The 14,263-nt window shown below is 33.3% G+C and overlaps 1 protein-coding gene and 1 pseudogene across 2 annotated transcripts; one reads left to right on the forward strand and one right to left on the reverse strand.

Annotated features, from left to right (window-relative positions):
- The first annotated feature begins 292 nt into the window (after positions 1–292).
- Positions 293–3,819, forward strand: LOC149516889 (AAA-ATPase At3g28540 pseudogene; annotated as a pseudogene).
- A 352-nt stretch (positions 3,820–4,171) lies between these two features.
- LOC111312267 (DDT domain-containing protein DDR4-like) lies at positions 4,172–13,401 on the reverse strand. Of its 2 annotated transcripts, none has more exons than XM_022912389.2 (12): positions 12,439–13,401; positions 12,236–12,346; positions 9,407–9,493; positions 9,269–9,306; positions 9,112–9,193; positions 8,490–8,596; positions 8,164–8,320; positions 6,295–6,387; positions 6,072–6,195; positions 5,784–5,826; positions 5,476–5,682; positions 4,172–5,398 (listed from the first exon to the last, which is right to left on the reverse strand). In XM_022912389.2, the coding sequence occupies exons 1-12, from the start codon at positions 12,868–12,870 to the stop codon at positions 4,660–4,662; spliced, it is 2,220 nt and encodes a 739-aa protein (XP_022768124.2). In that variant the 5' UTR covers positions 12,871–13,401; the 3' UTR covers positions 4,172–4,659. The 2 variants fall into 2 exon arrangements, with proteins under 2 accessions (XP_022768124.2, XP_022768134.2); XM_022912399.2 differs by having other exon boundaries at positions 5,476–5,658; positions 12,439–13,397.
- Positions 13,402–14,263: the final 862 nt, after the last annotated feature.

A 14,263-nucleotide genomic window follows, 5' to 3' on the forward strand; every position in this document is an offset into this window, starting at 1 on the left:
ATGGTTAGTAAATATGATATATACAAGAATCAATATAAAGGGTTAGTATGCAAATAATATATAAAAAAATAAATTTACAAGCAGAATAAATATCTCATCATGTGTCCTATTTAAGATTTTCTAACATAAAGGAAATGATGGCTCTAACTTAGGTTTGGAACCTTAAAGTTTATTTACATATTAGGTTCAAAGATTTGACAATCTAATGGTTCTCAAATTATTCTTTATATCATTATTCATTATAAACTAATAAAGCACCACAATCCTCACCTATTATAGGTTATAAGCGAAAATGGTTCAATTTAAGGGAAATGATGGCTCTAACTTAGGTTTAAACCCTTAAAGTTTATTTACATATTAGGTTCAAAGATTTAGCAATCTAATAGTTCTCAAATAATTCCTTATATCATTATACATTATAAACTAATAAGGCACCTCAATCCTTATCCATTATAGGTTACAAGCGAAAATGATTTAATTTCAGTAGGAGTTTTTCGTTAGCCCATGAGGAGATATGAAATCTCATGAAGGCATAGGTATTTTACCCTCTCATAAGGGACAAAACTTAGGTGTAGAGCTCATGTATATATGTATGTGTATGTGAATTTTATATATATATATATATATATAATGAATAAATAAATAAATAAGGAAAAAAATCTTAAATTTATTAGGTTAGGCTTGGATAATAAAAAATTATTTACTAGCTTGACTCTTGATCTCTCTAACGAAGTCACCAAATTATCATAATATATAGATTTGTGGACTTATCGCTAAATATAGATTTAGGAAGTTGTCACCAATATTTTTTGTTTGGATGTGATTGGTTACCTGACAAAATTTATCCCATTTAAAATGAAATCCTAAGATTGACTTAAGTATTTTTAAATAATAGATTCTAATCCATAAAACTAGATTTTAGGTTCGATGATGCAGTTAAACATGAAGAAGGTTATTAACAACCTCACAATGCCCATCCAAATTATTGTATCAATTTGATTTCAAATTATCCAAACTTTAAAATATTCTTATAATTTTAACAAGTAATTTAATTATTAGAAATTGATCTAAAAATTACTCTAATAGTTTACTAGCAATTTAAATAATTTCTCACCTTAAGAGTATTCATGAAAACTAATGTCCCACTCTAAAGAAGTTCCGTCATCAAATTGATTAATATATTTTATTTAAAAAATAATTAGTGAAACCCTCCAATAGTTTGAAAAAAATTTACTTTGATGCAGATCTTACAATTGTTTGATAAAATTTAATTCAAGATTTTAATCTTCCAATAATTTGTTAAGATTAAAACTGTATTATTTTATTTTATTTAAAAAATTCATTAACTCTTCTAATAGTTTGGTATGAGTTAATTTAATATTTAAATCCTCTAATAGTTTGATAGGATTGTAAATTTTTATTTTTTTAAACCCCTTTTTAAATTAAAAAAATCAAATAAAAATATTATCATGCAACATAATATTATGCAAATAATAATATAATATCATACAATAACAATATCAAATCATGCAATTAATATAAACTATCATGCAATCAAGATAAAATATCATGCAAATTTATTAATAATCATGCAAAAATGAATCATAGAAACAAAATCATGCAAATAAATATATTAATAATCATATAATTAAATAAAATATATAATTATATCAGGCAAAATATATCATGCAAAAATTAAATACCAAAAATAGGAGAATAAAAACAAAGTAAAAAATAGAGAAACAAAAAATAAAATAAAATAAAAAAACCTGTGATCAAATAAGGCTTTGTGATCAAATAAGGCTTAAAGCGCGAATCTTCACATCGATCGCCGAATTCAAGCGAAAACTTCAAAATTAAATCGGAAAGTTCATTATAAACCTAAAAAAAGCCAAAAATGTTTTCAAATCTTTAAAAACCCAATAGAAATCCTAAAATAAAAAACCAATAGAATACCCCAGCAAAAATCTCATAAACTTAACAAAATATGAAATCAAACTCAAAAATTAAAACTCAAATTCGAAAAACTCAAAAGCAAATCAAATCAAACTTAGAACGAAATAAAATCATATAACCAAAAAAAAAGAAAAATCTCAAAATTTGCTTGAATGATTCCTTTCCAAAATTAAAAAATAAAAAAACTAATATCCTTGAAATTTTTTTTTCTTCCCCCTACACGTATAAAAATTGAATCACTTTAATTTTAAAAAATAAATCAAATTAATAATGATTTTATTGTGATTTTATAATTTGTGATTTAATTTTAAATTTTTCTTTTTATGAGATTTGCATGAATCAAACAAAAATCCTTCGTTTTCTTATTTTTCTTTTTTTTTTTAACTTTTATTTTGACTTTTGACTTTTTTTTAAATAAATAAAATCAAATTGAAAATTTTCTTATTGAACTCGAAGCTTCCCAATCAAATCTAATTTTACAATCAAAGCTCATTTTTAATCTCGAAAAAATTTTGAATAAAATAGGATATCTACACTTAGATCTTGTGGTGAAGGAAGAGAAGGAAATCAGTGTGAGGAACAGGCAGAGGCGGAGAAACCTTTATACCTGTTGTCCTGGATATAAGTGGCCAAGCTAGTCATGTTGTGTCTGAGCATCCGGTAACCAGTGAAGGATGCAAATGCAAAGATGGAAAACAATAGAATTTGAAAGAAAATTTTTAACACCTCAAAATTTTCCTTTGGACATCCCAAAATTTTTTCCTGAACATATCTTTTTAAATTCTCAATCACTTCAATCACTGCTACCACTCAATACCTTACCGCTACCCGCAGTCAACCAACATCTAACGTCTAAAAGACACTGCAATTAGTGGACATTCTACAGAAAAAATCCTAGATCAGCCACTGGAGGTAAATTTTAAGGTAATAGCATTGAAGCCTGACAGGAAGAAGGATGCTATTCAAGATCTTGTGACTTTTAGCTAGAATAAAGAATTTTATGCAAGGATGGTGAAGGTTTGGAGAAGAGGATTTCTTCTTTACGGGCCACCAGGAACTGAGAAATCAACTATGATTGCTGCAATGGCTAATAATTTGTTGAATTATGATGTTTATGATCTTGAACTTACCGCTGTGTAAGGACAACCCGGAGCTGAGGAAGCTGTTGATTGACACTACCCGAGAGTCCATTACAGTAGTTGAAGATATAGACTGCTCGCTTGATCTCACAGGTCAAAGGAGGACGAAAGCATAGAAACCTTTGGACGATGTGAAAGAAAAGATGGATAAAGAGATGAAAGAAACAACGGAAGAAGGAAGCAGCAAAGTGACTCTTTCAGGGCTATTGAATTTCATAGATGGGACTCCGGTCTGCTTGTAGGAAGAGAGGTTGATCGTGTTCACCACCAATTATGTGGAGAAACTCGATCTAGCTTTCATATGAAGAGGTAGGATGGACATGCATATTGAGCTTTCTTACTGTAGCTTTAAGGGATTCGAAGTGCTTGCAAAGAATTACCTGAATCTGGAAACTCATCCAATGTTTGATACGGTTCATGGGTTGATGAAGGAGACCAACATGAATCGTGCAGATGTTGCAGAAAACCTGATGCCCAAGTCTCCATTAGACAATGCTGAAAATGTCTTTCTAGCTTGATTCAAGCACTTGAGGAAGTGATGGAAGAAGCTGCCAAAAGGAATGCAGAAAAAGAAGCAGCAGACGGAAAGATAGCAGATCAGGGAGAAACTACTTCCAAGCAAATTGAGGATCCTGTTCCTACCAGGGAAGATGCTGCTCAATCCCAAGAAAACAGTGACAGAAAAACCATTCTGAACCAAAGATGTAACCAGGTTCCATTTTGATTCTAAATCAAGAATTACCGACTTCGGATTCATGCAGTGATTGTTAGAAGCGATTCTGTTCAGCTGTTAAAGCAAATGCTATGTAAGCGTCAGATTAGAATTAGTAGTAACACAAGCAGTTTCATTTAGGCAACTTTGAGCATGATCTGAATGTTCATTAAGTGCCGAAAAGCAGAAGATATATATCAGAATTCAGAACAATGTCATAACACAAAGTAGTAGTGATCTTACGCTACTGCTACAAACTTCATTCTAAGTATTAATAATATATAAGCAAAAAAAGATGGAGGGGGGGGGGGGGGGGGGAGAATTCCTAATATGATGTAAAACAAAAGAAATATTTACACGGCGATTTGAATAAGAAATGCTACATACCTTTGTGGGAGGATGGTTCCATTACAATAAAGAGAAGAACCAATCATACTTTCAGAGGGACCCAACCAACCCAGAAGCACGAGATTGATAAAAGATTTAAAACTACAGGGCTTGACATCTAAATCAAAATTTTCTCAGTTAAAATTTTAGTTAAAAGGTTATTGTACATTAATTGGATAAGCTAAAGAACTCCCAACGAATTCCCAAATCCCCATCGACCTGCCTGCCATAGGTTTCTTTCAATGTAGACAAGCTAAAAAAATGACTACCTAATCTGCACAACTCTCATCATGTTGCTTCCATGCTGCAAACTCTGAATGAATAACATCAGAGTAGAATAAAGCCAGAGGAATGTCGACGATAACTTCCTCTCTAGGCTTATTGCAAAATTTATAAATTTTACTATCATCACTTAAATTCCACCAGAAGAAATTAAACCCTTGCTCTCCAGCAGAGACGGAAGCTCTAGAAATCACTTCTGTTATCATCTTTTGTTATTGTATTAGGACCATCATCAAAACCAGAGCAGGGAGCGAGCTCATTTAGGTCAAGGAAGCGTCTTTTTTTTACAACATCCACTTCATCTTGCCCAAGGCCATTTGATTGCTCAGGTGGCTGGCTTTGTTCTTTCTCTATTGTATCAGAGTTATCTTCCACAGGTGGATCAACTTCCATTTCCTGGTCATCATCATTACCATTGGAATCTAGACTTCCTTCTGAATACTCCTCATTCTTACTTGCATCTGACTGATCATCTGATGGATTGGATTTTTCAGGTTTTGACTCTGTTTCAGATTCCGACAGCTCATACTGTTTATAATTAATACGATTTCTGGAGGCTCTTTTACTACGTCTTAGACCTGACTGAAGCTCATCAACTGACCTTAATTTAGTTTCCCTCCGAGTGCGGCCTGGCAATTTCTTGAATTTTGGGGCTGCATCACTGTCCTCACTGATACTTAACAAGTCCTCTTCTTCCTCTTCCTCCTCTTCATCTTCAGCATCTTCCTCATCCCAACGGTATTCCTCATCTCCTTCAGAGCTGCTGGATTGCCTTCCTCGTTTTCGTTTCCTCAGGTAGTCCTCATCATATATAGCTTCTCCAACTATATCATCATCACTGTCAAAGTCTGCCTCATTATCTGAAACAGCTTCAACGAACTCCTTTGCTGAATATCGTTGAGGTCTCTGCCTCCGCCGATTGCTACAAGTGATCATGTAAAAATTTGGTCACAGTTCTACAGCAACAATAGGAGCCCTACAGCAATGAAATTATCATACCTACGATCCAATTCTCCAGATCTATTATCATCAAAATCATCATATTCAGGTGATTTGGGGGACAATAGATTGTAATTCTCATGTTCAGAGGCAGGTGAAGGACCACTCAATTTACCGTTTGCAGATGTTTCAGGTCTGGAAACATCTCTTCTATTGAGAGGATCTGGGGATGGTGGTTTCCGCCTGATACATGGTTGACAGTGAGAACTATATCAAGGGCAGAAAATACAGTTATAGATGATCACAAAGAAATTTATACATAAAAAATCAATGGGTTCTGGAATATGTCCTGGTTATAAATTACATACTTGGTAATCTTAATAGCCTCATTTATTGACCAATCATAATCATCTGCAAAATCATAAGAAACTATATCAGCTCTGATAAAAGCATATATATTTACCCAGAATCTCAATGTTAATGATCCCAACATAAGTCAGTTTAAATTTATACTATATCCTAGAGTTGAGATTAATACTGCCAGTATCTATGACTAGAAAGTAGAAACCAAAAACCACAAGAAAACTTGGATATCTTGTAAATAACACAGCAAATATCCTGTAAAAAGAGGCATGTTGGACTTTAAAGCTCCTTACCAAATGTGTAAGTGACAGGTTTTCTGTCACGAAGGGAGCGTCCTGGAGCAAGCCCATCAACAATCAAGAAGTTATCAAGAAGAAGTGCTTGTCTATGTTGCTTTTTCAGTAACCTCTCTTTCCTCTAAGCAACAGAAAGAATCAGATTAAGAGAGATTTTACTTTAAGATAAGCGTAACAGTTCTGAGGTACTGCTTAATGACAACAAGAAACTTTTAGGTACCTTGTGCTCCTTTTCAATCTCAGGAAGCTTGTCATTCTTTAACTTCTTCCCTAGTGAAGCCTCTGTTCTATTTTTACTGGCAAAAAGTTTCTCCTGCAGAAGCAAATGGACATGATAATATGACTAGTAGATCAAATAAAAGCTAAAGCAACTTTGCATTTCTAGCAAATACAAACAATTTTCAATTCCTATATGCAAAAATCAGTCTCTTCATCACCCGTAGGTGGATGGAATATCTTCCTCTTTCAAAGTTCCATATGACAATTAACTTTACATGAATAACACAAGATAATAGATAGAATTAATTTCCAAACACCACTAAAGTTTATGCTAATGACAATAATATAAGATTAAAACTTGAAGGTCTTGACAAGGTGATGGGAAAAGCAGGCTATTCAGAAGACTAGATTAATTATCTCAATCAGAATCATTTTGTTATGATCCCCCCTCTAAAAAATGCTAAGGTAACACACTGGGAACTTCAGCATTGATGACATGCATAGATCAGAACTAGACGATGGCATCTTTAACTGTAGACATATACTCTAACAAGAATCCTCACCTATTACCTAAACAAGAAATGAAATTTCTCAGGGAATTTCATACAAGTAAGCAAGGTAGTAACCATTCAACTAAATTTCTTGTAGATCAGAATGATATCATCATTATGTTTGTTATTGCCTTCAAATAAGGCAACAAGAGAGGAGAAGAGAAAAGAAGCCATAGTAAACATGCCTGAAAACAGCATCCAGTAAAATCATCTGTGGCCTGTTTCTAACCTTATATCTAACTTTGGAAGTAGAAGAATCACAGACATACTCTTCTTAAGCCCATGCAATCAACTGAACACCTAGTGCCCTGCTCCATAAAGTTAATACCATACTTTAAACCATCATCCATCTCTAGTGACTATTTCTTAGCTCCAGTGAACTCCAAACCACTTCAATTCAAGGTTAGTAGGTTAAAACTTCAATAACATAGCTCTTCATTTTCAAATCTTTCTCATTGTCAGCAGGAATTCCCCTACCTATTTCTTCCACAAATTGCGATAGCAATTTTATTCCAAAAACCAATTTTCAGAGACCCTGCTCTTGGAGGTTGCCATTGTATTGAAGAGCTTGGTTTTTGCTAGATGATAGGGTTAGCATGACATATTTCTGGAGACTGATGTTTCGAGCTTCCTACCTTAAACAAACAACATTCTGATTTGTCCAACAGGGTACAGCCTGCCTACTCTGAAGGGTGAGTTAGCTATAAAGACTCATACTAGTTTCAGATTCTGCTCTTGTAGCCACGTTAAAAGAAAGAGCAACAATATGGTTCAACGTCCATGCTTCAGCCAAGTTTGACTTGACACTAGACAACATGGTGCATGTATCTGTTTGACCTTCTTTCTATTAAAAATCCCATCAGAATTTTCAACATACTGCAACTTTTAAGAAGCATCAGGTGTAATGAACCAAACTCAACAGAAGACTGCTCAAAAGCAAACTCTCCAATTTTCAACATTATGGTGCATGACATGAACTGCATAATAAACCCACAGTACATAAAAGAATTTCATACGTGTGTGTGTGTGTGGGTGTATCAACTCCTATTTAAGAGCAAGGCAGATAGGCAGACTTTTAGATCCCAATTTTAAGCATCATAGACATTTAAATTTCTATTGCTATAAACTTGTTTTAATATAGAAATCCATATTCATCGTTTTGGATTTCCATGTTTATATATAATAATGTCTAAATCCCAAACATTGAAAATAGATTTACTAGGAAGTCAATACGACCAAATCTTAATGAGAACTAAAGATGAAGATTATCATCCACAGACAGAAAACATACACGAGGATGGACCATTATAGCAACTTACAGAAACATCTTGAAATTCTTCCAAATTTGTTGCAACTGTTTCCCACAGATATGTTGCACTATTAGGGACATGGGAACCTTTCATCTTTGCTTTCTTCAACTCAACTTTCCTTATTTCCCGGTATAAGCGATGACCAACAACAGGATCATCTTCATACCTGTGCAAACAACAAACAAATAACTTACACAACAATGCCCAGAAGAGAAATCTCCATAATAAAACTATTATAAATTCTCTACCAAGTGTAACACTCAAACCAAGCAAGTAACAAGGGGGAAACACATAGAAGCTTAATTGAAGCTTTTTTACAAGCACAGAGACATTACCAGTAAGTAATTCCCTGAGAATCACCTCCGATACGTTCTTTACGAAAGGCTGAAATTTGAACACCATGCTTAAGTGAGTTGTCAATGTAGTTCCGAATGTCTTCTTGCTGCAAAAGATAACTTGGATTCAGCTCCCTCACTAATTGGAACAATCGATTTACACAATAAAGCACACAAAGGTTTAGATCTAAAAATCATTCAGGAGGAACTTTTTACTCTCTTAAGTTGATAGCAACGTGACTATTATAAGGAGGTATTAAAAAGAAGGAAGCTTTCATATACATGACAACTACTGTGAAACAGCAAAAACTGTATAGATCAGTATGTTAGTGAATCAATGGTTAATAAAATGCAACTGTAACACAGGTCCTAGGTAAGGTCAACTGGTGTCCAACCATCCAATCATCCAATCCTAAGCTACAGGAATTCCACCATTCAGGACTTATTTGAAATAATTGCAAACTTAAATTTTAGCACCACCAATATCACATGCATAGACTTGAAGCTGCCCTCAAAATTACAATATAATATTAATGTGAAACCAAAGTCAAGATCAAGATAAGAGAAGCATCAAGCATTTGCAATGGAGAGTTAAAGGACAATTTATTGGTGATGATCATACCTCAACACGAATGTCACATAGTGCTTTCAAGATCACAACACGAACTCCAGGATCAAGTGACTTGTATACTTCAAGCTCCACCCTAACAAATTAGTATTCATTAGAAATGTGAAAAGCATTATATGTTAGAGTATTCCAAAGATGCATGGCAACTCACCCATGTGAAGCAACAACAGGAAGATCCCCATCTGCAACCTGCAAACATGCATAATTTATGTGAAGTCTAAATATAAATGCAAACTATGCATGCCGCAATATTATTAAACATAAATAAAAGGACAAGCAGTCCAGTTACCCAATGCCACCAGTCTCTTAATTTTCTGCAAAGAACAGTAACCCAGGTATCACGTGTAAGGGAAATCCGAATAATTGGAGGGATTGCCTGCAATGGATAAAGATAAAGTTATATTGATAAGCCATCACAGTTGCAGAAACAAGTAAAAATACTTTTAGTGTAATAGATTTTCAAGCAGCCTGAGAAGAATAGTTTCAAAAGAAGGAAACAAATTCTATAAGAATAGCTATGGCATTGACCAACAAACTTAACAATATTCAGAAGCTATATGAATAGGTAGCAACTATATAGTTAAGGTAGTTTTCTGCCTGACTAATTCATTTAAACTGAAAGTAAACAAACCATCAACACATAATTAAAAAATACAAGATACGAAATGATATTCCAGTTAAAAAAGCTTCAGTTTTTCTGAATAGATTACAGACTGTACATTTACATGAGGAATTCAAATGATTCCTTATAATTTTATTTAAGTGACTTTTCCAGAAGAGAAGATAAAACAACTCAAATGAGCAATGATAAAGTTTGTTTTACAGAGTAGAAAGTTGCAAAACTCAAACAACAGATGAAAAATTAATGTATAGGTAATTATCGTAAATGTCATTACTGAATAGGATAAAGAACTATACTTTAATGATAAAAATCAGGCTAAACGGAGCTTATTTGGCTTTATATCCTTCTTTTTGGCCCTAAATAGGTTCAGAAAACTTCAAGAAACCCATTGAAATCAACAAATTCAACAGATATCAGTCTCACCCACCTTTCTTTTAAGTACATCCTGTTTTATTTTATAATGATTAATACTTCTTAGCCAACAAGTAAATGGACAATTAACATTAAAAGTACCAACCTAGAATTCCTTTGTCCAATCACAAACATGTACAAACAGCCATAATTCTCTAGAGTTCATTGTCATTCTAAGAGCAAAGTATCTCCTTTTAATGCTTGAAATGTAGAAACTACATACTAATTTCTGATGCACATTTTGCCACAAAAACTTTCTTACATACAGATGGAAGACATGGGCTACAGGCAACCAAACCCACGCAGCTGGAAGCCAGGAAGTACAGATACGATATACATTAGAACCAAGAAGCTGAACTACATGCAATGAGGTTCCAATAATTGACACAACATACTGCAACTTGTAACAATTACCATCCAACTACAACTACAAATACAAACACATATTTAGGATTTAGAATTATACTATTGGCCATTTCAATTCAGTAAGCGATAATAATGCCTAACTAACAGGTACTTAGGATCACTTAAGGTTTTTACTTCGCATACATGAAGCCATCTGCAACCTTTCAATCACAACTCTTCAGTGAATCATTGTTCCATCACACCTATGGCAAACCATGGTTCTAGCACAACTAGTGGTTGCGTCCTTGGAAGCTGCTTCAACCCACTTATTAACTCCTGGTATCATTCTTCGAAGCAATTATGCATTTTACAATGTTTGCTTCCATAAAAGTATGATATCTCATTTACAAACATCCAATATGTCATCTAACCATAATTCCAACAACAAAAAAGACACAACCCTGAACAGAACTATTACTTAAATTTACCATACTTAATCCAGCTCTTTCATGTCAAAAAAAAAAAAACACTAATCCAAATTAGTTAGCTATATCTTTCTTCATACTCTACATATTTAGAAACCAAGATATAAACTACACTAAGCAAATAGCATACTTAGGCATCTGCCAGAAAGCCCCAGAACAGCAGCTGATTTGGATAAAGAGTGGTACCAAAAGGCCATAAGTACATAAGACAAATTAACAAATTTAACCATTACTAATTATTGTACAGAAAGACTATGGTAGTCAATCCCAGAAGGCTCTTCACAGTTATACACACTGATGCTCAGCACCATATCAGAGTTTAATAGTACAACAAAAGTCTGAATGTGAATTATTTCAGGTCTAACTATGGAAAACATGAAGTTGTCAAAAAGCATCTCATACAAAAAATTCAAGACTTTTTTCCTTGTCTATTTCTATATCATTAAAGAGTTTACCCAAAAATTCAACCAAGTAAGCACAAAGCTTAACACATTAGGTTGTTTTAAGTTTTATCAATCATATCCAAAGAAAATAAACACTTCAATTCTTTATCTCAATGCTCCAGCAAAGATAAAATATCTCGACTTCAAGGATTTTGATCGAAAACACTTTTAAAAATTCAACCTTTTTGACAAAGAATCAAGTTTTCTCATGTCAGAACATATATAATCACCTGAATTATAAATATTTCAAAGGAGCAACTTAATCATTTAACTATTTTGCATGTTCTTTTAACTTCATTTGGCCAATATAGGAAGTCTGAGACCTAAGAAAATGAAAATTACCCTCAGACCCTCTCCAAGAAGAAAGCCAATTTATTTGTTATACAAAGATTTCCCGAGTCCATCAATAGCCACAGCTCAAAGAGCCCAAAGCATAGCACTTAAATATAAAACTAAAACAGCTCATATAACTGCATCACAGGAAAAGACTTGCATGGCAATAGCTTAGTAAAAGCATGAACCCCTTAATTGAAGAAAGTCATGCATCAAAAGATAGATTCCATAACCATCCAACTATGGCTCTACCATGTTCAAAGTGCTTAGTAAAAATCAACACTCATATATAGCAGTCAAACTAATAAACGTATAGCTAAAAGAAAAATCCGACTCTAAAAAGAACACATTCCCTCAATGAGAACTAAAGTAATAACAACAACCATGAAAAAAAGAACATATAAACAAAAAGGGCATGTTTTAAAGCACCTAAAAAAAAAGTTCAAACTTTTTAAGAGTTGAAGTGAAAAAGAACCAACCTTTAACAAAGGAATATGAATATCTCCCAAAGTATCATTAGGCGTAATCAATGCTGTCTCAAACTCCTCCGCCGAGAACTCCACAGCTATATTCAAAAGAGGCCTGAAAACCTATGACACTCAAAACCCATAAGTTCTCAACAAAAACTAACGCTTTCATAATAACTAAATAAAAACAACACAACGCAAGGGATTGAACTTACATGCAAGAAATTAAGTACTGAAGCTAACTCCCACATAGACCGAATGCTCCACCTAGGCAACTGCGAAGGCTCCGGCTGCCCCACTAAGGGAGTAACGATTTTGCTACTACCGCTGCATTGCTGCTGCGGCGACGAAGAACCATCATTCTCATCCTTGTATTGCTTCTGCTGCTGCTGCTCCTTCTTTGCCGGTTTCTGTCGCCGCTCGATAGCGGCTTGCTGTTGCCGCGCGTAGAGCCTTTGGGAGGCTCGGATTGTACAAGCTCGCGACGGGCGATTGCTCCTCGTTAAGGGGGGCGTGGGCGTGGGCGTAGTGTTTGCGTCTGTGGTTTCCCGGGTTTGGGCAGTCGAGGTGTCGTTTTGGGCGGGAAGGGTGTCGTTTTGAGGTGACTTGGGACGGATCGGAAGGGAAGGGGCAGTATCGAGGGACATGGTGTAAAAGGAAGAGATCAGGTGACGGTTTTAGGGGAATTATGGTGGGATTAAGTGTAGAAGATTTGCATTATGGAGAGATAGAGGAATTATTATTATTGTTTTTATTATCAAAATCAAAGTTAAAAAAAAATAAAAATTTAAGAAAAAGAAAAAGAGAGGAAAAAATTTTAGGGTGTTTTTATTGATGGAGGTTTGTTTGGGTTAAGAGGAGTGAAGAAGAAAGGAGAACCAAAGGTCCAAACCATCCTTCATTCATTCCTTTCTATTTTTCATCATGTATAATTCTTTTATGTTTAAAAAAAAATTTGGGAAGTTTTGTGTTTGGTTGGGCGGAAAGAAGGAATCAGAGAGAAAGGAAGAGTCGGGGGGAACGGGGAGGAAAGGCAGATGGAATTGGGGGAAGAGAAGCAGAGGGAGGAAAACACCTGGGAATTTGGTATGGAGTTGGGTTTACTATTTTTTTTTTCAGCAATTTTTGTTTTATAAATTTCTTTAGTTTTTTTTTTTTTTTTTTTTTTTTATTTTTGGGAATTTGGAACTCCTCTTGTCTTTCAACCTTCCCTTTTTTTTTTTTTTCTTTGGTTTTCACTTTTGGAAACCTTGAGTGTGGTGGGTTGTTGAAATAGATAATTTGTGATTAACTTAATTTTCTTGTTATGGTAATTTTAATCTAAAGGTATACTTGAATGTGTTAGGTTCCTTAGAGAGTTTAGATAAACTCAAAGAATTTGTTTTTTATTTTCTTCTTTTTAATTTTACATTCTCAACTGTAAAATTTTACTTGATTTTAAAATTGATAAATTGGGTTACTTTGAATTGAATTGATTTTATCAATTCAATTTGATTCATTAAATTTTTTAAATTTTTTATTATCATTTTAATATAGTTTTGCATATATTTAAATAAATTTATACATAAATAATTATTTTACTTTATAAAAATTAAAATATATATATAATTTGATTCAATTTAAATATTTTTTATTTTTTTACTTCTTGATTTAAAAGTCAAATCGAATAAAATAAAAACATATAATATTTAAATTTAAATCGAATTAAATAAAAAAGTGATTTTAATAAAATCAAATATTATTATTTTAAATTGATTTTAATTTTTTTTCCATTTTGTTTATTCTATCGGATGGACATCTTTCATTTGAGTAACAATATGCAATCTTATTTTAGTAGTACTTTTTTTTCACCAATTTTTCTATCCTTTCAACATGTAACATTTATTTTCATACAAAATATAAATACAAAATTAATAACCAGATGTTACTATGCAATAACAATAGACAAGAATTAGCCATCGAAATGCGTAAAATCAAAATAATAAATAAATTTTTTTTTATTATAAAAAAAATTAATGCTCTTACAAAAAAAAGAGAATG

This window comes from Durio zibethinus, chromosome 9, assembly GCF_047325235.1.
Source record: "Durio zibethinus cultivar Kanyao isolate XHJ-2024 chromosome 9, ASM4732523v1, whole genome shotgun sequence".
Classification (NCBI taxonomy): Eukaryota; Viridiplantae; Streptophyta; class Magnoliopsida; order Malvales; family Malvaceae; genus Durio; species Durio zibethinus.

Coding starts and splice junctions, on each gene's coding strand:
- LOC111312267 (XM_022912389.2), bottom strand. CDS start 12,870: ATGTCCCTCGATACTGCCCCTTCCCTTCCGATCCGTCCCAAGTCACCT. Junction 8,597..9,111: donor TATGTGACATTCGTGTTGAG/GTATGATCATCA, acceptor TATCTTTTGCAG/CAAGAAGACATTCGGAACTA. Junction 5,399..5,475: donor TCTGGAGAATTGGATCGTAG/GTATGATAATTT, acceptor GATCACTTGTAG/CAATCGGCGGAGGCAGAGAC.